This window comes from Cinclus cinclus, chromosome 10, assembly GCF_963662255.1.
Source record: "Cinclus cinclus chromosome 10, bCinCin1.1, whole genome shotgun sequence".
Lineage (NCBI taxonomy): Eukaryota > Metazoa > Chordata > Aves > Passeriformes > Cinclidae > Cinclus > Cinclus cinclus.
In genome coordinates this window covers 3,646,346-3,671,428 of record NC_085055.1, presented here as the reverse complement: position 1 = coordinate 3,671,428, position 25,083 = coordinate 3,646,346, and the positions used below count along the sequence as shown (strand labels likewise).

The 25,083-nt window shown below is 41.5% G+C and overlaps 1 protein-coding gene across 1 annotated transcript in view; it reads right to left on the bottom strand.

Moving 5' to 3' along the window:
* LOC134047615 (multiple epidermal growth factor-like domains protein 6) overlaps positions 1-25,083 on the bottom strand; it is a 186,591-nt gene that overhangs the window by 75,420 nt on the left and 86,088 nt on the right. The window contains exon 5 of the mRNA XM_062498891.1: positions 8,859-8,981. Coding sequence (XP_062354875.1) covers positions 8,859-8,981 — 123 coding nt within the window. The remainder of the gene's footprint in view (positions 1-8,858; positions 8,982-25,083) is intronic.

Here is a 25,083-nt window from a genome sequence, read left to right as displayed (position 1 = left end):
GCCTATGTATAAATAATGTCACCAGGCACAGGAGAATTTATTTTACTTCCTTTTTTCTTTCCCTTCCTGAGATTAAAATTCACATCAAATTAATCAGTCGATTGCTCCATTTTTATTAGTAGTTTTTTAACTCCTTGGCTGACACTGAATCCCTTTTGGGACAGGAACTGTTCACAGGCTTCTCAGGTAGGTCTTTCACAGAGCCAGCGTGCAACAACAGCAGGTTTACTTCAAGTTGGCCTTCTAATATATCCCAGCTAAAGCCCTCAGGTACTCCTGTAATTGAAGTTTGAGTAATCCAATATGATGTTGATCAAACTACTGATCTTTTAATAAAGCAGTGTAGCTCTCCCAGCAGTTGCTATCTCACTGACAGTCATGTCTGGATCGCTTCCTTTGGGCCAAGGCTTTGAACAGAGAAGCTGATGGGTTTCTGTTTGCTTTAGATTTTATCACGAATTGTTTTAAAGCTTTTTAAGTTTATATCAGATGGCTCATAAAATCCACAGGAATTTCAATAAGAAAAAAAAAAAGAAAAAAAAAAAAAAAGGGAGTCCTGTTAGCTGTCCTGGTTAAGAACAGTATTAAATTCTCCCAAAGAGGAACACTAACACCTCTCAGAAGCTGTGCTCTTTCCCATCCCTATCTGCCGTTAGTTCTTGTTTATGCAGCCTGTAGGCAAAGCTATAGAAAAAGCTGTAGCCACCCTGCACACCCTCCTCTGAAAGGCAAATGTGCACATTTTTCCTCTCACAATTTCCATTTAAAGTACAAATTTAAGGTTTTTCCAAGCCTCGCCTCTCCACACAAGAATAATTCAGCTGCAATTTGCATTTTCCATGTGCTCGAAATGAACACCAAGATGACTCATGTGCTGTTTATAAGATGCCTGTATTTGCTGGTAAATACCTTGCTACAAACAAGCTATAATTTAAGTATTCAAAAGTCTTACTTCTGCATAAAATTACTACTAAGTGTAATTTTGCAGATCATGACCAGAGCTTCAATTTCAGGCTTGCAAAGCTCTTCCTACACAATGATTCTTAAAAGTACGAGTGGATTTTCTTCTCTGACAACAGCAATCATTGTATCTCTGTAATTGCAGAAAAAATTACCTGGCTTTTAATTCACATTAGTCAGCTCCAACAATACTGTGCTTCTTTCCCTTCCTTCAAAATAAACTAATTATTGTCAATCAGCCCACTGGAATGTTAACACTCTCCATAACCTGCCTTTCAGATGTAGTCATAAATGCAAAAAACTAGCTAATATAAACTATTCAGAATCTAAGAAATAGCTCAAAACATATTTGTACTGCAGTCTGTCTTTTTTGCCACATTATTTCCAAATATTATCTTTCATCTGGACAATAAGAGCCTTTTCATATAGTTCTATAATGCTTTTCATCTAACTCTTCACAGCTCCTCTGTTAATTAAAAGCATTAAGTCCCTGAGTAATTTGGCAAATACTGCAGTATTTCTGAACTTTAAATGTTTTCACTACCAAAAGCTGATCAATACAGCTTTATGCACCAAGTGGTTTGGACAAAGAAAACTCTTCAGGCCGATTTTTTTTTTTTTTTTTTTTTTTTTTGCCCATACCCAACTTCGCTATGAGGGCAAACTCACAACTACAAGACCTGGAGTCACTCACGGAGAGGGTGACAGTCACTGTCCTTGCACGCCCCACGAACACTCCTTTCCAAGGATAATGCCAAGTTGAGGTTCCTGCTGTGTATTTGCTTCCAGCTGGCGGAGCTGGAGGAAGACAAGGTAGCTGGAAGGCTGGGGAAGCAATCCATGTGCCGGGTCTATAATCAGCTGTGACGCACGGAGAGCCGCCGGTGCCATATGGACGGCACCGACAGCTGCCGTGGGGATGGGGCTCTGCGTTTGCTGCTACCTGTGACACCCAGAAACGAGCTTTCCCCTTCAGATCAGTGATCAATAATTCATCTGATAACTGAAACGCAAAGAGAAAAGGTGCCAGTTTTCCGTGGGGTACGAGCAATTCTGTGCTTTTTAAAAGATGCTGCTGCCTTGGAACACGGCACAGGTTGAATGTATGACACGGCAACAAGCTGCACTACACCTAACCCTGTGTAATCCTGACATAACCTGAAAATTAAACTGCCGGTTCCACGGTTTGTTTATGCAAAAGGCTGTTATTAAAACGTTGCAGCTGAATTAAGCGTTCCAAGGCAAAAATCTAGGCACCAAAAAACAAGCTCCATGGAGAAAAGGAGATTTACCAAGATTATCTGGAAATAATCACTGAATTCTTGAAATGTAAGTGGTTCCAGTCTTCCCCAGAAGTCAGGGGTTTTTGGGTAGGGCTCCTCCAACTGTTGCTTTGGAGCCTTGGATTAGTATAATAATACCCTTGACCCAACTGGTGTGCATAAAACTTCTACTTAAAAAGTGACTGTGAACTGCCTCAGCCCGTTCTCAGCTCCCATCGATGAAAACACGTAGCCAGGATAAATGAGCTCAGCCTTCAATGGCAGAGCTCACTTTGGAGGGAGCTGTCATAACTGTGAGCCTGTCTACCCCGAAGGGATGGCAGATGTGAGAAACTGGGTGGTTCAGCTCACAGCCGCCTTTGTTCGGTGTGTGAGGGAGGAATAGGGAGACTTCAGCAACAGCCAGGCAGGAATCGGGAAGAAACTAAACCAGGGCAATTAAAATTCAATAATAAATCAGTTATCAGAGCATCAGAAGCTCTTCTTGACCCTGACCAACCAGAGAAATGCTCTGAACCAGGTGGGCAGTGTCTGTTCAAGCAACGTGTCCCTTCCCTGACTGAACAGAAACAGACAAAAAAAGCTGGGATTTGCTGAGTTTAGTATTTGATGTATTTTAATGAGATTGAGAATGTTTGTGTAGCTGAGTGGCTTTTTTGCTGGGGAGGGCTCACAAAAAAAGCAAGGGGACTGCCCAGACCAAGCCACTGCCAGTCTGGAATGAGCCCCTGACATTCAGCTCAGGTTCCTGCCGGCTCCGGAATGCCAGGAATCAGCACTCGGGTCATTCATTTAAAAAGTCCAATGAGCTGAAGTCACTGTTACCCTCACTAGGAATATTGTTGCCATTTTTTGCTACTTATTTGGAGAGCTGTTTTTTTTTTTTTTTTCTGTAGAACTACCAGGATCGGACAAATGCAGACAGATGACACAATTTTCCTGGGAGAGCGTAACAGCTCCACGGAGCTATTGATCCCAGCCGGATCCAACAGGGCATGGGAGAGCACGAAGGAGGTCAGAGGAACAACCTCCAGCTGTCATTTCTTCTCAGAGAAATGCCTGAAACCAAGAATTCCAAAAGAACGACTTGGGAGTGGAAATAAAATCAGATTCCCCATCAAGTTTGCAAATGTAGAACATCTCCAGCAGCTTCTGCCTGGAGCTTCTCTGCAGCCATGCACAAAAATCACCCAGTCCCCCTGCCCGAATCCAACAGTCTCCAGAAAACCACAGAAGCCAGAGTGCACAATGCCAAATAGTGTTTATAATGCACAGTTAATCCTTAATCTCAGTTAATACAGTTCCCTCTATAAGAGAAGTAGGGGAGCCTTTTTTTTTAATGTTTGTTTTATTACCAACTGGGATCTAAAATCAAAAGAAGTTAAGTAAGCTTTTTACTCATGACTACAAATAATGATTTTACAGGTAGGAGCAATCATAATTAATATTCAGATGTAAAAACAGGTATTGTTTCTTGTTGAATTCACTTCAAACATAAGACATTTACTGGTATTCTAGATCTGCAAACTAACGGAGAAGAAAATATTTACTCTTCAACTCCCCCCCCCCCCCCTTGGCAGATTACTGTGGGGATTTTTTATACTTTGAAACATAAATACTTGAAATTATCTGACTTAGCTCTAAAAACCCAAGCTGGAATCCCAGGATACCTGAGAGCCACCAAAAACAGGTTTGGAAAAATAAGAAATTAGGTTTTACCTTCTCTCCTCTCACAAGTCTTTTTCTTTTGCCTAGTCTTTTTCTCTTCTTTTTAGAATTGCTGTAAAATTCCAATACCCTGAAATGCCTCAGTTATCAAGATGGTTCACCCAGGGTCTGCAAAGGTGATGATGAGGTGGACTTGTCCATTCCCCTCACTCCAGGAGGCAGACATTTGGTGGACAGAGTAATTCAGTTACAGATAATGAGATAATTGTGATACAATTCCTGCAACTGGATTTATTTCCTTGTCTCAAGACGAGGTCTTGAAATAGAGAAAGATGAAGAGGGTTGGGTGGCTTCACCTCATCTAAGGGTGCCTTCACTTGAGTGCTGTAAGATTTGAGTTCACTTGGTGTGGTACTTGTTGCACCTGGAAAAAGAACTGCTACTGTTTGAATTTTGTAAAATATATTCTCCTTGTTCTCCTTCTGTTGAAGTGTTCCTGGCAATAAGTACCTCAGTGTCATGGCCTGTCAACACTGTGCGTGGGATCAAATGCAACTTTTAGAGCTAAGATAATGCAAAAGCATCCTGAATCCTTCCAGTAGACTCACTTCTCCTGATCTAATAAAAATGAAATAAATATAATAAAAATGCCTTGGCATTTCCCTCGAAGTGCATGGTATTATGTCCTCCAGTTTTTTATCACGGAACATGGCAGACACCTGTACACTGATTTTTTTGGGCAGGGAAAGCAGCCCAAATGCAGAATTGACATTTGTTCTGTTAAACAAAACCAGAATCTGACAAGAATAACTTATATATCAGACCTTATTAACTGAAATAAACACTTTCCTGCTCTCAGACATGTCCTTCAGTATTCCCTTTAGCCCACCATTAACTCTTCCGAGGCAGCACACCGTGTTTGGAGAGTCCCCCTGCCCTGGGATCAGGCTCCAGCAGTGACCCTGGTGACTCTTCTTTACTGGGGTAACCAGTGGTGGCCCTGCACAGTCACACTCTGGCTCTGGAGGCAGCTGCTCCCAAATTCCCCCTGGCAAAGGTCAGGAGAGCTGCCAGAGACCTGAGCTTTGACCGAAACCCCCAGGGACGTGCTTACAGTGATTGCAATAGCACTCTAATCAACAAAATAGGAGCTCCTTTTCATCAACACTTAATCACAGGACTTCACTGGTCTCTAAGTTCCTTCAGTTGCCGTGACAGATGAGAGCACAATAATAGAAATAAGAAAGGACAGTTTACCAAAGAAGGTTAACATAAGGTCATGACCTTTTTCTACTTGACTTCTGCAGCTTATTCATGTGTGAAAACATGCTTTTGTAGCTGTAGCCTCAGCATCTTACAGATCTGGACTTGTGCCAACAACTGAGCTTTAAAATTACCATTTAAAATATCATTTTAAATGGTATTTATGTTCAGAAAATACCATTTCTGCATTTTTGCAATGCTCGAGTAGAGCTGTTTCACATCAGAATAAAATATGAAATGAGGATATCTCTGTATTTCACAGCCTATCTCGCTGACACAGTGGTACCTCTGCTCCACAAACAAGGAGGTATTGGACACACATCCATTTCCTCTCCCTTCCTCAGACCAGGTCACATCTTTCTGAGCAAATCCAGACACAGCCCCTGCCCAGGCTGCCCCAGGAACACCACACGGATGCACAGGGCACAGCATCAGCCTGACAGTCCTACACTAGTAAATGTCAAGTATTAATTTGTCACATTATTTGTGCAGTGATTTAAAGCCAAATCCCGTCTCATCATTCATTTCCATCAGGCACACGAGGAGCAGGAGGGAAGCAGGAGCTTTCTGTCAATCTGAAATGCCTACGCGAGGACTGCCAGGAAATATTTCACTGTCAGAGAAGCAAACTGAAGTTCTGAGCACGAAGGCTGGAGAGTGAAAGCTGCAGTACAACATGGAGATAATTAGCTTTGAAAGGCTAATCAGGTCACTGCTCTGACTGGCATTTCTATGGAGATGCACAGGCCTTCAGCTCACCACATCTTGCCTCTCAGTATGAGTGTCCCTCACCAAAGCCAAGTAAGATTTTACAAACTCCGTAACTCTGAATGACATATCCTGCCATAAGAACCCCCAAACAGCCAGAAAAGAACCTACAAATAGCAAGGGAATATCCCTACAGCCTTTGGAATGGGGACAGACCCCACAGCATGGGGTGTCCCAGGCTGTGCTGCTCAATTCCCTTCTCTATCTGGGTCCAACCAGCCACAGAATCACTCAAGAAGGAGAAGGTTTAATCAAAGCTGATAGCAATAACTATTTTAAGATTATCTCACCTATTTTATGCTGTTGTCTTGTGCATATTCATGTGCCTTGTGTCTTGCACACACCTCTGACACCCTAGAAGGTGGAGATGTTGATCACTGTCAACTTGTTCAAACTGTGAAATTAGGCCTTTGGGCCTCCAAAAAAACTTGCTCACAAATGCCCAGCAATGTTTGATCAAAACAGCAGTGCACTTCAGCACATTGCTGGTTAGTGAATTTTTATCCACTTTCCCTTCCTTAGCATTAAACAGCTACAAGTGGCTAAAAACGTATTTTTAAAAACACAACAGCTCTTTCCTGACATCTCTCCCTTTTGTCAGAAGGATGCTCTATTTTGTTTCTGAAAAACACAATCAATCTTTCCAGCAATAATGACTCGCTGGATAAAGTCTGTGCTACTTCCATGCTGCTTTTCTAACAATACACCTTATTTGTACCTTGGCTTATTAAAAAAACCCTGTACACTGATCGATCACTGCAGGCACCAGTGAAATAAAACCAACCATGAGAAAAATAATGGCAGCAGAACAATAGTGCACATCTATTTAATGCCCGAGTTTAGACTAAGGGGTAACATAAAGCACAATGATGCTATAAAGGCAGAAAGAATGGAACAACCCAGAACAATAAACTTTATTCCTCCAAAACCAATGGTTAACCTGAGTGAGGAGCTGTTTTACTCCTATTTGCAAAAATTACTCCTTTGAGCAATGCAGAGGCATCAATAAAACCCCACTTCACACCCTGGAAGATCTCACAGCAGCTCACAGAGTTTTGTCTGGGAGTTCACTTCTCCCTCATGTAGTAACCAACCACTAAGTTACCCCTATTGTTACACCTGATGGCCAGAAGGTGGCTGAAATTGGCCTTCTTTCAGGTCAGTACAGCCAAATTCTCACTGTCACTGCCACCTCTGCAAAAGTTCAGGTGTATTTAGTGGCACCACCATGTACGCTCTGTTCTATGATCTGAGTCTTTCCAGTTCATTGTATTTTTCCATTTTTGCCTGAAGATTGGGAAAAAAAAAAATGGCTTCAAAACAGCTAATAATATATTCCCCTGCAATTCCTGGTCAGACAAAACATAATACAAAAATCAAATACCTTAAGATCTGTTTGAGTTTTTAAAGACTGTCCAAATGCTAGAGTTTAAAGTATATTGTAAGAATTGAATTGTGCAGAAGGAACATTAATTTAACTTATTAAAATACAAGTCTAAAGGAAAAATGACTCTTACATGCTAAGGATTATGATGAGTAGGACTCCTGCTTTCAAAAAACCTTGGGGTTTGGGCAACTTTTATGCACTGTAAGCAGTAAGTAGTCATCAAAGCACAGGCTTGTGCACTGGCTCTTGGGCATATTGCCAGTCAATCCCCAGAAGAGGTAAGAGAGGTGAAGTAGCAGAGATCTGTGAATCATAAATGATATTCCTGGGTTGAAATCTCCAAAGGCCAAAATGAAAACATGGAGGACCATAATGAAATATTTCAATCAAAATAAAATAACCATCTACAGCTTATTTACACTGTCAAACTGGATCTCAACTGATAGGTTGCCATAGAAAATAATTCCACATCTTTTAGTGAAAAAAGGAGTGCAGCCAAATAAATTATAAAGTTAGAATAAATCATACAACCACAGGCAAGAAATACAGTGCTTTATACAAACCTTAAAAAGGAGCTGGACAATGGTAAAATGAAATCTTGGAAGGAAGGAATTTGTGAGATACTATGTAATGGGAAAACCTAGAGAACACAGTTGCTTGTGAAAAGGTAATAATACAGTTCATGAAAAACTGCCCTGAGATTAAAAAATATAAATCTGATGCATTTCCTGCAGCACTGAAATGCAGGGGAGTTGCAATCCAGGCACACAGCAGAGCACACCAGACCATGTGGCAGCACATCCCTGTTACCTGTGTCAGGGAGAGCTCAGGAAGAAGGAACTGCTCTGGCCTGAAGCACAGCACACCTCGGGTACCTAACACCTGACCTCCTGCAGCCCTGATGATCCACAAAATGGAGTGACTGTAGACCAGCACATCATCTGGGCTTGTTTACACCCACTCTGTTTGCCAGTGCACCTTTAGGAAGTCTGACCGTAATTCATTATGTGTTCTAACATAAGTTTTTGCATAAGAATGAATTTTACCCTATCATGCACTAACTAGACTTAAATTTCCCTTAGGAAGAAGACAAATGGGTTTACATAGCATGTGGTTTTAAATCCTTTTTTATTCAGTTAATCTCTAGCTGTGGAATTGTGATTGAAATGTGAAAATGTATGTGTATTTTCTGATAAGAACCATTTTGCTTTAGAGACAGATGAAATATTACCAAGCGTACACACTTTCTTCAAGTTTTTAAACTGATGATGGAAATCCCATAATCAGAACATGGCACAGCCAATCCAGGTTAAGTGATAACATTTTTTTTCAACAAAATAAAACAAAACCCCAACCCTTTGAAGTGTTCTTACAGTTACATCTTCATAATCCAGGCATAAGAAGACCTGCACTCTCGACAACTCTGAGCACACTCTCTTTAGCTGGCTCCACATAAAAGCCATCGTTTCCTTCCCCTTCCTAAGTCTGCTGATTCCTTAATAGCAGTGAGACATGGCACAAAGGATTACCTGCACAGGATTTTCCATCTTCCCCCAGCTTCTGGCCAGCTGGACACTTGCAGTGGTAGCTGCCGACGGTGTTGCAGCAGCGGTCGTGGCAGCCCCCATTCTCCGTGGTGCACTCGTTGACATCTGCCAGGAGAAAGCACAAGCAGCCAGTGAAGAGTGGGCACTGACCACAGCACCTAAAGATCTGAGGACAGTCACGTCTGACTGATGAAAAAATGAGAAAATTTCTGAGAGAAACAGCTCAGGGCCCTGAAGCAACCCCAGGAGCAGCCACTCCCAGCTACGCTGCTGAGCCCCTCCACCCAACCAGGTTGTGCCAGGGGAGGCTTAGATTGAATATTACAAAACATTTTTTTATTGAAAGGACTGCAAAACACTGGAACAGGGTGTCCAGGGAAGTGGTGGAGTCACCATTCCTAGAGGGATTTAAAACACATATATCAAAGAATCATTATAACTGGGAAACCCCTCTAAGACCCTCGAGCCCAACCATTAGTGGATGTGGCACCTGGGGACATGATTTAGTGGTGGGCTTGGCACTGCTGGGTTAATGGTTGGACTCAATGGTCTTAAAGGTATTTTCAACCTAAAATAAGATTCTGATTGTACATGTTGCAAGGGTGGGGTTTTCCTCCTGTCCTTCTGCACAAAGTGAGTGCAGAGCCCACCTGGCTCTGGCTGCAGGCTCTACCCAGCTTGCCAACTTCCACCTCTGGAACAACCTCTGTACAGTAATTTGCAGTAGCCTCACTTGGGTATTAGGTTGCTTCTAGAAGCAGTAACAGATGAGAAAGCTCTGAAAGATGGCAGGATTTTAAATCAGTTATGGCCCTTCTTTCTGTCAGGTGCTGTTATCTACACACCTGACTCATTCACCTTGTAAGCTGGTGTTTTCCTGCATGCAAAAGAGAACTTTACACATTACAAATGAAGAACATTAAAGAACTAAATAAAAAAAAAATAAGTAAATGGACAGCCAGTGGCAGACAAAAAAAAATCAATAGCAAAGTCATTCACTTACATATCTACTTAAATACCCTACATCAGAAATTCCAAAGAAATATGATAGAAACCATCAGGCCAGCAGTGCTGCTCTGCAGAGCAGGAGCAGAGACAACAGACGGTATGGAGGTGATTTCCAAAATAGAAATTTTTTTTCAAGGATATGGAAAATGTAACAAGCCCAGCAGGTATTTGCTGCACTGATTCCATGCACACTGAACTTGGTAAATTCCCTGTCACTCGCTTTGAAGTGTTCATGTACCACACACACCCAGTCCAGCAGTGCAAGGCAAGCAGGGATGGACCTGTGTGAGAATAACGGGTCTGGGGAGGCTTAGCTTCAATTTTTGGGCAAATGTCTTGGTCTGCCTTGGTGGGACAGCCAGGGCTGAGGGGGAACCCTGCCTCCTCAAAGCCCAGGCTAAGGAAGCAGGGGACAGATGTGACAGACCTTTGGCACCGGGAGGGAACTCACATTGCTTTCAGTGAGCAGGAAAGTCAGGAGGAAGAGGATTAAGCAGCAGAAGGCAAGCATCATCATGACTGCAAAAACCACGGGCAGCTACTTCGTATTAGTGGCACTCCTTGCTCCCAAGGGGGAAATGAGGCCTTTAAAAAAACTATTTAATTAGTTTTTAAAGAAAAATAATAATAAAAAGAATTTCACATTCAGGCAAGAGAGGTGAGAGCCTTTCAACTGCAACCTTTTGGTGTTAAAGACTAAGATTTACCAAGGTTTGTTAGTTCTTCGATGAGCTCAAGCTTTGCTTGACTGGTTCATTTCTGATCCTGGCTAAAAGCCACAGGTTAAAAGAATTTTTTGAGGAGGCTTCAGACTATTAAAAAGCTAAAAGAAAAGTGTATCTTGAAACACCAACATTTGCTGAAGTACAGCTGAAGAGGCACAAACCCACTAAAACCATCCCATTTCTCTACAGCTTTAGATTCAACACAATGACCGACAAAATGATAATTACTTTGTCCTCAGTGATACTGGAAAACACTGGCAGGCTATAAAGAAATAAAATAAAATTCAGTTATCTCAGAGCTACACAACAAACCAAATCCTAACTCGCGTGAAGCAAGCGAGGCTCTTCTCGATTTCATGGCAACGCGATTTTAAACAGAAACTTCTCCCCGAGAAAAACACTCCCCCTCTTCCCTCCTCTCCAAAAACAAACGGCACCAAAATAAGAACATGCGTCTGCTCGCTTCTCCTCGGCAAGAAGCAGGGAGAACATATGACAGGAGACAGATTTTGGATGTGTTCCTCCAAGCACTGGCGGGAGGCACGCGAGCGCTCGGCGATGCACGCGCCCCTTCCGAGGGATTTACTCCCCCCAGCTCCCAGGCATCTCGATGTGCCTCGTGGTGACAAACACGAATGAGCCACATGATAACCCATCTCCACAGCTTCCACTTCTATTTATACTAGCAGGATTGAAAACTAATAAAAATCTCCTTGCTCTTTTTATTTTTATTTTTTTAACAAAATTAAGGGAATTGCTTTATTCTTTAGCACCCACAATGCTACGTGACCTCCTGGCATGAAATATCAACTGAGGTGAGGTGGTTTAGGGTATACAGCTCGATTTATTAGCAACAGCGTCTGTATTTTGAACCAAAATATTGGAACAAAACCTTTCCAGCTGAGGAGCTCATCGTTATCCCCTTGATTTCACCAGGGTATCATCCATTCGGAAGTGCACAGTGCTGTTGCATGTTAATATATAGGAAGTTTATCCTTTGATTGCAATATTCCTGTTAGCAATTAAAATTATTTTCCTTCCTTGCTCAGCATAAAATGTTGTGGCCCAGCTATTGGTGCTGTATGACTGAAAACCTCATTTCCTCTGTCTTCTAACCCTACCTTCTTAATGCTCTGTCCAGGATTTCCTTGTCTCTGCCTTAATATTTGTCTTTGTCTTTTGATTAAATGTTTTCATGCATTTCTTTGCTGCTTTTTACGCCAGAAACCCACCACTTCTTCTGTTGTAGTCGAAAAAAACTGGCTTTCCACCTCCATGTGTCTTTAAAACAAACATCTTATTTAAAGCTAATCATCATAAAATAAACTATGATTTAATTTCTAAGTTAAGACACCAAAAACATTTTTGATACAACATTATTAGAGAGCAATCACATTTGAAGGAATACACTGAGTAGGAATAAATCTCATCAGTTTTAGCTCTAATGCCATGAAAATTTGCTCTCTAAGCATCTGCATCCTTTGCTGTCCTGTCTCCTGCTCAAGACCTTCCTCACTGCCTGCTCCCTGCCAAGCTGTTAGCTGCAACTCCATAAAAAAGGTCAGATGTTGCCTCAGTCCAAAGAAGCACAAAAATAAATTATCTGAATGTGAAGTAATAAAAAATGTGTTTTACATATGTAAAAGGCTGGGTCACAGAACTTTTACAAGCCACAATCAGCTCTTCCACATTCCTTAAACACAGAAGTCAGGATTTTAAAATCTGATTACAGCTTTGCCTCTGAAAAAAAAAAAAAAAAGGGGGGGGAGGAAGTTAAAATAAACTCAACAAAAACAATTCTGTCAAATGATAAATTTCTGTCTGCTTTCCATATTCAATGTCACTCAAGGTTGCAAATATATTTTGCCTTTTGAATAGTGAGAAAAATGACAGCAAATTTCTGACACGTAACAAGTCTGCCACGTTAGGTCTGACAAAAGTTCAATGTTATCAAGCCTATCAATCCATCTGTAATGACATGCTGTAGGCAATTCAAAAAATAAATAAATAAATAAAAATGTGATGTTTGCTACTGCAATGTTTCACATTTATTTATAGAGCCAATGTTGCAACACAAAAACATTATCCATGGGACATACTGGATGTGAGCCTTCAATCTTGCCATGGGAAAAATAATTGAAAACACCTTGCATCTAGATTAACTTGTTATTAACTTTATATATGATCTGCCTAGCATACATGTGAGGGGAAAAAATATTCCACAATATATTTTAAATCCAGTCATATGTTAAAATGTGGATTGTTGATATGTGCCCACGTCCTACACTCCCTGCATTTGGGGCATTACAGAACAGAACTATGTGAAAAGATGTCTTTTCTCCAAAAATCTTATGAAATACTTGATATGGAATGGAACATACATTTTTTTCATGAAGCAGACCACCTTTGCCCAGTTAAACCTGCCTAGGAGCTACATGCTAAATGGAGAAGGACAATTCCAACCCCTTCACTTCTCTGTTCTTGTTAATGCTATTCCATCTGAAAATGTCACACACCCTCAGCTCCAGGGAAAACAACCTTTCTCCATTTTTTATGAAAATATAGGTGATTTCAGATTTCCTACAAATAAATGAAGGCTTTATTGTAAAAACAGACAATTTACTAAGTGTTTTCCACTGGTATTTCCAGCTTGAAATCTAACAGCAGTGACCTGCTCTATCACTAGCTCTCAAAAGTAGAAAGCAGATGAAGAAAAATCAGTGTGAAAGGCAGAAACACGTACTGGCACTGAGGCAGAAGTCTCCTCTCTGCTGAGCTATTGGTGAGGGCTGAAGCTCTGCAGGGTCTCCACCTGGAGTTCAATTCAGCATCTCTAAATTCCAGTGAGGGATTAAACCTGCCCTGAGCACAGGACTGGGCAGAGCTGGGGAAGGAGAAAGCACCTGCACAGAGCAGGGGCTCAGCTCTGCAGCAGGAAAACCATGAAGTGAAACACCATCTAATTTTGGCAACAGTTTGTATGTTTAGATCAGTGGAACACAGCAGTTAACTCACTGCCTACAGGCTAAGGTATTTTTATTTCCCCCATACTACAAGTTTATGCCATAGTCACTAATATAAAGACTAATTTTTAAGACAACAAAAGGAATCTCATAAGTGCCACCCATAATTAAAACCCGTTTTCCAATTTTATTTATTTAAGCTGTATTTATCAGCTGCATATGAGCAGAAACTTTATTTATTTAAGGCAGCCACATGCAAAGTTGCCACTTGGGTGCCCAGCTCTGGGGCTAACCCATGCTCTGACCCGTGAGCCACTGACTCCAGAGCGTGTCAGAGCTCCCTGGACTCGTAATAAATCACTGAAGTGGAATAAAATCTGTAAAATCATTCCCATTGTTATTGCAATCCTGCCTGAACAAAGCCCACCAGCACAGAGTGAAGAGGTGATTTTGATTAGTTTAAAAGTGTTAGGGTAACACACCCTGCTCCAATCAGGGGGTCACAGCAACCACAACAGATTTATTTAGAGGGTAGACAACATTTCATTAATAACATTTGGGACCTTCTCCTGAAGACTGTGATGAAGATAGGCTGATTTCAGGAATCTAAATATTAAATATCTTTAAGAAAGCAGTTTGATTCCTCTCTCTAACAGGCACTGGCAGCATATATTGACTTTTATAGCAATTTAGAGATGGAAATTCCTAATTCAGAAAACACAAATGCTGTTGGGCAAAATAAACCAAAACAAGCCCTCATAATGATTCAGATCAAAGTCTAAATATAGTTTATCATGTGCACATGAAATGCTCCTATATGTGGACTTTAATATATCTGAGTGCCTGTCATACAAAGGTGTAAAACTGCAACTATCTTACAATTTTCTTTTATAAAGAGGTATTATGGGCAAATGCCTGCAAATCACAATGCCCATTTGACAATTTCTCATAAATTAGTATAAATAATTTGAATGAATTTTCAAAAAATTATCAAGATCCAAAAATTAAATACCTCCTTAAGCTTTACACAGTTTGTTTTGTTTTGTTTTTTTTTCTTTAATTACAGCGTGGATGGTCTGCAACCAAAACCATGTGATTTGAACTTTAAAGGCCACTCACTGCTACAATGCAACGTAGCTCACACAAGCACACATGCACATATATCAACATTACACATAAATATAATGCCATGAACAAATACACTGGACAGGCTGCCAGGCACAACACTTGCACCCCAAAGACTGCATTTGTCTTTTCCTTGGTTTCCTGCAAAAAGCTTTGCAGCAGTTGTCTTTGAGCAGTAATTGTCTCTAAAACATAAATTACATACATCACTTCCAGCACTAACCATAAATTATCCGCCTGAATAGCAAACAAAGCTGCTCGTTCTGATAGTCAGCGCTGCCCTGCCCGGGTATTGATTAAGCACTCTCAATGCTTTATTAGGTTTTCTTCCCCCACAAAGTCAATACCAGGATGAATATTTCTTCTTGGGCTGTTATGAAGTATCGTAAATCTGAGTCATTATTAACAAGCGCCTGATTAGCGGAGCAAACTTATCGGAGAGTTTGGCACAGGCTCCTGGAGCGTCACCTCCCAGCTAACACCCATCGCTGCCACTGCTTGTGCTGGCAGCTGTGGTCCTTGTGCTTCCACAAGTTATCACTTCTTTTTTCCATTAATTTATTTTTTTTAATTAAAGAAATTACTGCTGCACTCGTTCCTCTTTATCCCCATGCCACATTCCCATATGAGGAGAGCATCCGCCACGTAACGAGTATGTGCACGGTCTCTGCTCCCCAGGGATGTGGGGCTCTGCCATGGTTTGCTTTCTTTTCTTACAGTGGCAATAAAAAGTTTCATTTAATTCAACTTAGATGCAGAACCAAAAGCAAACAAAGCTTCTTGTTAAACATACTTAGCCGGCATTCATTTCTCCTTATTAAAATCATCATCTGAAGAAAATAAAACAAACACATTCATCAATCATTTGCACTTGGTCGCATTAGAACAACTCCTTTGAAGTCAGAATAAAACCCTTTAGGGGGAAAATATAAGCTCAAAGTATAAATAGGTGAAACTACAAGCTCTTAAAGCCCAAGATGCTGGCACATTTTGCTGTGTTAGACGGGAGCTGCAGCTCATCTTGTGCCACTACAGAGAACACTCTGAACCTGCTGCAGGTACAGAGGTGGCCCCTTCCACCCCAAGCTCTCCTACACCACAGACCACACTCAGTTCTGAAACTGGCACTTAAAAGCCCTTTTAAAATCTCTGTCCCTGGTCATGGCAGTCCTCCATAACCATATACATGCCTACTCGCTTTTTAAAATTTTCCTTCTTTTTATTCCTAATGTCCTGCACATTGATGACATTTTGCAACAAAGACTTCCAAAAACAAACTAATCCATGAAAAAAACCACCAGCTTTGATTTCTTTAAATCTCTCTTTTAAAATTCTCTATCAAGGAGGAACTATTTCCTAGAAGTGAAACACAGGACCTAGATCACACCCAAGTTTTTCCTCTGTTCACTAACTAGAACGAAACCAAGAGGTGGAGCTGGGAGAAGGTCTACCACAGTACAATGCAATCCTGTAATGGTGCCCATTTTTAAACTATGTTTTCCCAGGCAAGGTATGAATAATGCAACCAAACACCCCAGAACATCTGAATAAAGCAACACCAGCCTAGCGGATGCTAATTGGCAGCAATTGGCGCTGATTGTGGAGTGCGGCTGGAGCTGTGATTACAAACAGAGCTGATGCAGCCAGCCCAAACCTCAAGTACTGCTGCTGCAATTAAAGATATTTTATCAAATTAGACAAGTGTTTGCCTTTCCCTGCTATGATGCTTATGAGCAAAACATAAAAGAAAGCCTGGCTGGCTGTACAGCACCTTCCCTACATCAGAGCTCTGTCGAGATGAGTTTCTTTCTGCTTTGACTTTTTATGTCACAAAATTTAACCCTTTTAGAAAGAATTCAGAGCTCTGCAGTGATATCCTTAAAAGCCCTTGCTTTTGTCTAGAAGTGCTTTTGCCCTAGAAATGCAGTCTCTTTGCAGTGTACATGACTTTACAGCACCAACAAGTGCTGGTTATGCACACATACAAACAGAAAGGCTTTGAACTTTCCAGGTCTGATTTCACAATGCAAGCCCTCAGTATTTTTGCAGGCAGGTAAACACTCTTCAAACATCATTTCCAAGGCAGTGACTATCAGTGAGGCCTCAGGACTCTTAGCAACTGGATTGATGTTTCAAGAGCTAAACCCCAAGCACAAACCCCAGAGCTCACTCCAGCCAAGCCAAGTCCTGGTGCCCAAAGGAGAGTTCACAAAATGCACCTTGAACTCCAGGCGTCCTTGCACCCTGCTGCCTTCTGCTTTCCTGGGGGAGGAAGTTAGTAAACTACTTGGTCATGAACTAAGGCTGGCTCTTTGCTAATATTTTCCATTATCCCCAACTCTCCTATCTTGATCTCAAGAAAATTTACATTAACTTCTGCCCTTTCCCCAGCTTCCTGTAAACATCTATAAATCAGGTCAGCAGAACTGAATTGAAAAGGATATAGAAAAAAAACCTCATGTGCTGGGTAATTTCTGAAAGCTTAACATTTACAATAATTTTGACAGATCTCCATGAGAACAAAAGAAAAAATCAAGGCTATGTAAACGTATGGTGGTTTTCAGGCCAAGACAGCTGGAGAGTGACAGCTAGTGTCATATAAAAGTGTGAATAACCTGAAGATACCCATGGGTTAGCTAGTGCCAACATCCTCAGGACCAAACACAAGCTCAGAGACCACAGCACTGGCATCAAAAAAAGGAACAGCAAGGAAGCAAAGGCAGCACTTTGTGTACTCTGCTCAACCTGCACTTTTAAGGGATTTATGATGTCAGGTCTGATGAAGAGCACAGCAATGATCCAAGACAGCAATAACAAAACCAGAGATAAAGACAGATGTGCATGTTGGTGATGCCTTTGAGGCTCCCCAGGATGAAAGGTGAACGAACAATTTCAAACAGAAATAAATGCTTGTTCCAGGTAAAACCTGGAAGGATGGGTCAGATTCTACCAATTTAGTGGTGGCATACCACGTGCCATGTGGGGTGTTGACAAGCTCTGCTATAATATTACCAGAAAATCTGTGTACAGCAGCAATCTGAGTTTGTGACAGCAGGAGTGTGAGAGGATGAGCTCGAGCCAGCAGGATGCAGGAACAGGGAACCAAGAGCTGCAAGAAGAGCTCATCTGGAAATCAGCTTCCAAACATGCAGGGAAAGGACACAAATCACAGCTTTAGCTTCCAGCTGCAGAGAAGACAACAAAGAAGAGTCCTGTTTTAAGTGTAGAATAAAGTAAGTGTTTATTCCAGCTTTGTCCCTATCTTTACTCTGTCCCCAGAAGAACTCATCAATCTGAGCAAGAGAATGCCTCCTTTTGTGGAATAAGTGTCTCAAATCCAGGAGTGTCCTTGTGGGAAAGGGACACCTGAAGCACTCCACAGCCAGTTTTGGTGCTTCAATCCACATCAGAGCAGGTCTCCCTGGTCCAAAGCAGTCCCTGATGCCATGGGTGCAGCAGTGGCCCAGACTGCAGGTGATGAGTGATGGTGCTGCCACGGGGGAACCCCCACAACAAAATTTGTCAAACCCATCTCCTGCCCACAGGCTCCAGTGCGGGACCAGAGCCCCAAGCTCAGAAGTTGCTGCTTAACCTAAAAACAGGCTGAGTGTTACAATAATATGGGGTCTGAGCAAGCTGACAAATTAGGCAGCTTAAATTTCAAGGCATTCCTATTGTAATAAGCCAGTTCCTTACAAACTGTGCTTTTTCATAATATAATTAACCCCAGCACTAAGCATGTGAGCAAATGAGTTCATTTTTCACATGAATAATGAAAACCTTTTTTTCTTTTTTCTCTTTTCTTTTCCCAAACCATTACGAACAGAAATGAATATAAAAAATTTCTCAGCAGAGAAAGGATGATGTGTGCTTCTAGTTTAGAATCAGAATTCATTATGGAAATTTAAATGGAAGCTCCGATTTTCTTTTCTTATTTTTCTTAATAGTTGTCCTTGCCAGTCTAATATGAAACTTTACTCATCATCCTCAGCTCTAGCCTGGAATTAGATCAAACAGCCTGTACTATGGCCTGAAATGGGTTAAATTCCTCTTCCTTTCCATATCCTCCTGAATACTCTCTCCTATCTTTTGTTTTCCATTTCTAGATCTTTCTAGCAGTTCTGTGGGCAGAATTACTCACTGCCCTGACTAAAAACCCATGCTAACTTTAAATGTAAACTCACTCCACTTCCTACAACAGAAAATAACATTTCTGTCATCATTCCCTGTGTGGCTGAAATACAACCACACAACCAGGTCCCTCGCTTACAAGAGACACAAATGAGAACTGGTTATTCAGTTTACACAGGCAGAAGTGTAGGCACAGTCGCTGTGTCCTCCAGTAACTGATCTTGTGTATCAAGGGCAAAGCAACCCATGGGAAGGAAAAAAAAAAATATATATTAAATCTTCATCAATTTAATTTGCAAAGAAACACAAGGGAAGTGATTATTCCCAGAGACTCCATTGCCTGATTTGTCTTATGAATTCTTCCAACTTCTCTGACACCAATGGGTGCTCATTAACTCTTGCTTACTGTGATTACTGCTTCCTGTCCCTGCTGAAAGGGAGTCCCTTGAAAAGGCAGAGATGGCATTTGCTGCTGAACAGGAACTAAATATTGCAGAGACCTCTGAATCCTGCTCACCAGAAACAGCAGTCAGGTGAGCATCCTTCGACTGCAAGGGAACTCCCACTGAGGAATTCAACCAGGGCATTTAAACTTGAATATGGATTTACACGAGCTTGAAAAAAGAGGGATGTATAAACCACTAACTTTCATGCAGATTTCACCAGTGACAAGGTCAAAGCACAGAACTGAAGAAATAGGATTGTCTCTTTCTAGTTAAATTAGCAATGAGGAGCAGAGCACAGCTGTGATTTCTCAGGGCCTCCCCCAGCAGAACAGAACAGCACAGAATGCCCCCCTAAAACAAATAAATCAGGCTCAGTGTGGTGGGGTAAGGCAGACACTCTGCAAAAGGAACAATCTGGCAGCCAGTTCCCTTAGCCTGACACCAGCATCTGAACCTGGGACCTTCCTGCTCCTGCCCACACACGTGCTCACCACGTGTGGCTGCTGCCAGAGCACGGGGTGCAGGCTCAGCCTCACACCCTGGGAATTCTGCGTATAAAAATATGGGATCCCAAGGTTTCTCCAACAGACCAGTGTCAAAGGTGATCACAGGCAGGAATTAGAGGGCTGAAATTGTTAATTCTGCATGGCTGAAATTAATTAGTACCAGAGCAGGAAGAGTCAGTTTCATGTAACCCAAACTTCACAGTCTGGTTCCCAACACAAACTAAATTTGCCTTTTAAATCTCTCTGGATGTCAGGCATCTGGTCTTGATGGAAAGCCGTACCCTATTTTTTCAGGGGGTATAACCAAAGAGAAATTTGCATTTATGTTCTCAGTGAGACATCAGCATCTCGTCAGCTTAAATAATTTAAAACTTCAAAGTTACTACATGATTTGGTCTTTTTATATATGATCATTTTACACCTTAAAACATGTGTTCCTCTACCTCTCTCTCTGCAAGCAGCTGACACATATTTTCATGTTCCTCACTATTAACAAAATGTGTACCATAGTAAAAAATTACATCACACCACACTCCTATATGATTCTTTGGTTTAGGATAACAAACTCTGTTTTTTTTGAGCAACAGTAAGGTCAAAGTATTAAATTTAAATCTCTTAAACAGAACATGCACTAGAAATAAACTTGAAGTTTTAAAGATCTATTGAAAATGTTCAAAAAATTAAAAACAGACAGCAAAGGGTAAATACTACTAGGGAGAGAAAAACTCACACAGAGCCAGAAGGTTGTGTAAAAATAAATACATATCCAGCACACACTTGTGTGCAGCACACATAACGTAGGCAAAGATGAGCATATTCCACAGACACGTGTATTGTTTGGAGTCTGAGTCCTGTTTTCAGAAGAGTGAGGAAGTAAATCAATAAATATGTTTACCTTGATCTTTAGCTAACTCTACAGACCACTCAGAGCATCCCATTTAACCAAAGCTCTTCAAACCCAGCACTGCCAGCTCTTCAGCTGGCGGAAAAAACAGTCATACAACGCACATCAGAGGAATCCAAGGCTGAACAGCCTGGCCTGAGCACTGATTAAAACCAAGATCTTTCCAGCTGTATGAACAAAACACCCCCCAAACCTGAGCACCAAGGCAGGACTGCGGCAGTGCCGCGGCCGCAGGTCGATGCCAGTTCACAGCTCAGGTTTCCGCGTTCGGAATTTCACCCTTCAGTTCCAATCAAAAAATAAATTCCTCACATTCAACCCAGGCTAATTACTTTTTTTGCATGGAAGAGGCAGCCAAATTCACTGTGACGCACAAAGGGAAAGTGTGATCTATGAGCAAAGTACATCCACCACAACGTTATGGATGGCTCTGGAAATGCAGCCAGAAACAGACGTGGCTCCCGACGTCGCCGCTGTTGCCAACAGTTACCACCTAATGCTGTCTGAGAGCCTGCAGTGATTTCGTGTTCAAAGGGAAAGGGAAAGGCAAAGCCTCTGGTATCTCAGATCCCATGCTGCCGTTACTGCTGGCAACGGGGACTTCAACACCTGGAGGATATTCCTGGAGAAGGCAGACATCGCCTTCCCCACGTGGAATGAAGCCTCTGCATGTGCATCCCTGGGTTACTCAAAAAGCAGCAAACCACCCCAAAACCCTGCGAGCTGGCTGTTCTGAAGTTTTTTGCTGAAGGAATGAATGCAGCAAGACCATAAACTATTTCTTAATTACGGGATACTTTAGTTATTAATTTCACTTTTCTGCCCACACTGCACCGCCTCTTTTGCCCACCCAGGAGTGTAAAATTATTAATTTTACTGGATAGTTATACCTCCCAATTTTACTAAATGCCTGTATCTCTTCTCCAGGATACCTGCATTATGACCATTAACAAACAGTGAAAAGTGCAGATAATGTGTGAGTATTTCTCCACATTTATTTTTTTAAACATGGGAAAGGTGTGAACGGTGGCCAACCCAGGTAATGCTAAAACCTGGTTATTACACCACTAGGGCAAAAGACCAGAGGTCAAAGATGGGAGAAGAGGAAATTAATACTTTGGATCAATGTGCAAACTTCTGCAGAACATAAAGCTAAGAAGGATAATTTGTCAGTATTAGCCAACCCAAAATTACTAATGGAAATTTTTAAGATCCTTGAGCATCCAGCCACACCATAGACCTCTGAAATGCACATCTTAAAACACAGCTCCTTTTCCTTTACATCTTTCTCTTTTTAGGGGTCACTTTCTGAAATTCCTTTTGGGCACTACCAAAGGAACCAAAAGACAGCTTTTCCAGGAAGAAATCACTTGCTTTGGGAGAAGACCAACAAATCTCCTTAGGCCAAGATTTAGGCTGTGTTCTGAACTGCTCCCCTAAGCCTGCGACCCAGAGAGGCAACATTCCCCTGTAAAACAGACCTCAAGCTCAACTTACAACAGTCTGCTTCATCTCCAGGTGGAAGTTCTTCACAAGGTGCAAAATACGTTTAAACTTTTCGTTTTCCTTATTTCTTCCTTTCCCCTCACTTTGGCAGTCCCATGCTTCCAATTAAATTAAAAACTGGACCACTGTAGTTTTGTGGGGTTTTCCCCTCCAATGATAAAGTATAATTATAAAATGGGGGGAATAAAATTACAAATTCCACCAAGGTCATTAATGTACAAAATGCAAATTGTCTCCCATTTGTCAAAGACCCTGAGGAAGACTGGAGATAATTGAAATGATAGATGAACAGAGGAGACTAACTGCTAATGGTCTGTATATCAATGAATCAATGTCACATTTATGAAGGGCTTTGGGAAATTATTCTAAATACTTCATCTACAACAGCTGAAGTTTAGCCTACTTTTTCTTTTTAATGCTGAAAAATTAATGAAAAAGTTCAGTCTATAGTTACACAAGTGTAAACCTGGGGTAATTTAAGGTGGATGGTAAGAAATTGAAGCGCTGCTTATGTTTGTGCCAGATGTGACCAAAATTCCCAGGTACCAGGGACTATGGGATAAATAAAAGCAATATATATTTCAGAGATAATCGAATACAGGACTAGCCCTTGCCCCCAAAGCATTTAAACTCAGCTATTCACCTTTCCAACTCATTTTCTTCGGAATATGAATAAACTAAAAAATCAAGGAGTACACATGCCACTGATTTCTGTGCTTCCCTATTTTCCTCACATTTTCAATTACAAACTGAACTGCTCAGACCAGGGGCTGTTTTCAGATGTATTTATGGGGCACTGACAAAACAGCAACAGGGAACAGAGAGAGGAAAACTCAAAATATTTCCTTTTTAAACAAAATGTGAAGAAAATCCTGCAGGTAACTTTAGTACAGTTGAACAGAAAATTGTATTTCCACTTCAAAAGAAGAAAAGCTACAAACAGTAAGTCCCTCTGCAGAGCATTCTCCCATTTGTGTGCTGGCCAGGCTACATTATTAAGGGCCAGTGAAGAGGAGACATACATAAAAAGAAAATTTGAACATTAAGATGTCATTTTGGTTGAATCTGTAAATAGTTTGAGAAGGTGTGTCAGTTTAGATGGTTTCTTCTTTGATTATGATTATTATTACATTTATTATTCTTTTTTTTCTGCTTTTCTTCCCACATACCAGGAAGGTTTGGATGAAGGGAAACCAGAAGGACAACTGCAGGCTTCTTTTGTGGGGAAAAAAAAAAAAAACAAATTTCATCTAGCAAAAGAAATAAACTATCAGACACCATTTAAGAGGCAGTTTACATTGCAACAGGTACCATCACCACACAATCACACAAATTAAACCCTTTTCCATCTTGATTTCACTGTACAAAGTCACATAGAGGCAATGGGGAGAAGAGGTGAGTTTTCTGGTCTGTGGAAATGAGAGAGATTTGTTTCATCTGGAAATAGCAGCACGACTGCCTGGCTCGTGGGAACATGAACTAATCCAGAAAGACACCTGACTTCCCCAGAATCTGAATGAAAATGTCCTGTCTGAAACACAGAACTGCTGCTGCTCTTACAGGACTTGGCACACGAGACAAGAAGGGAACAAGGCTCTCATGAAAACAGCACTGAGAGGAAACTTTGCTGCTGTCTGAGAAAAGGTAACATGCACACATTGCAGATAAAATGATCACACTACATTTTCTGTTCATTACAACCACAAATATTCATTAAAAGAATCAAGAAGTCCCATCAAGCTGTTGAGAAAACAAGGAGGGATATCCATGTGTTGGAACCTGCCTTCTCAAGTATAAAATATCACTAAGGATGATGGAGATCTGGAGCAGCTTCCCTTAGGATAACAACAGACCTTGAGGCAAAACTGATCAGAAACGTAAAGTGATATGAAAATCTATGTGAAAAAGATGTTCAATCTGCTGAGTCACTGACATTCACCAGCACTGCTCATGCTGACTGTCTTTTCTAATAAAGATCTGTGAATAAATACTTAAAAAAATCTCCATAGGAAGGGGATAGTGTTATGGGGTAAAACAAAATTTGCAGTGACTATTTGAAGGAAGAGAGGGAGGGAAGGAAAGCTAGCAGTACAGATAAAACAAGGTGTCTTGCGAACTGCAGGACACTTTTGTGGAGTCAGTTCTGGATGTTTCAGTTGATTGGCAAAACCTGTAAACACACAAAACCAGTGTCTGCTTGATACTGATTTGTTAACATTCTGTCTTTTCTCCCCCCACTGCCTTGTCAGCCTTCCTTAGTGCAAGCTCAAACCAAGGACTCCAAACCCAGCAATGTAACAGCCCACCTCAGCTAAATGAGCATGTATTTGTCTACTTTTATTTCTTGTTAGATATTTACCAACTAGAGTGGAGCAGGAGCTTACCCCCGCAAGGTGTCAGAGCTGCCCTTCCCTCCCACACCCTCCCCTGTCCTCCCCAAATCCTCCCCTGAGAAAGAGGCACAGGGAGGGTGAAAAACGAGGTCCCAACCAAAGAGCAGAAGCCACACCAAAGAAATAAAGCTGAGCTTTACAGAAATCCTTAGCTGCCAGTGAAGGTGGGAATCAAGGGCTTTCTCTGAGCATCTCAGTTTTGCAGCTTTCTATCTGTGCTGGACTCCTGGGGTTCCATGGAGATGCTGAAGGAGCAAACCCCTGGCCTTTATGGGTTTTCAGGGGACTGTTGGCTCTCATCACAGCGGACTCTGGCGCCAGGTAACCCAAAAAGGGCTGTCAGTAATTTCACCTCAGAGGTGCCAGGGGCTGAAGTGCAGCCCCTCTCTGTTGCTGTCACAGCTTCCCAAGTAGCCAATTAACAGAACATTCAATTCCTCCATTTGCTGAAGCACATTTGCTCTGCCAGATCTTAATTTTTTGAATGAGTGAAATAGGAG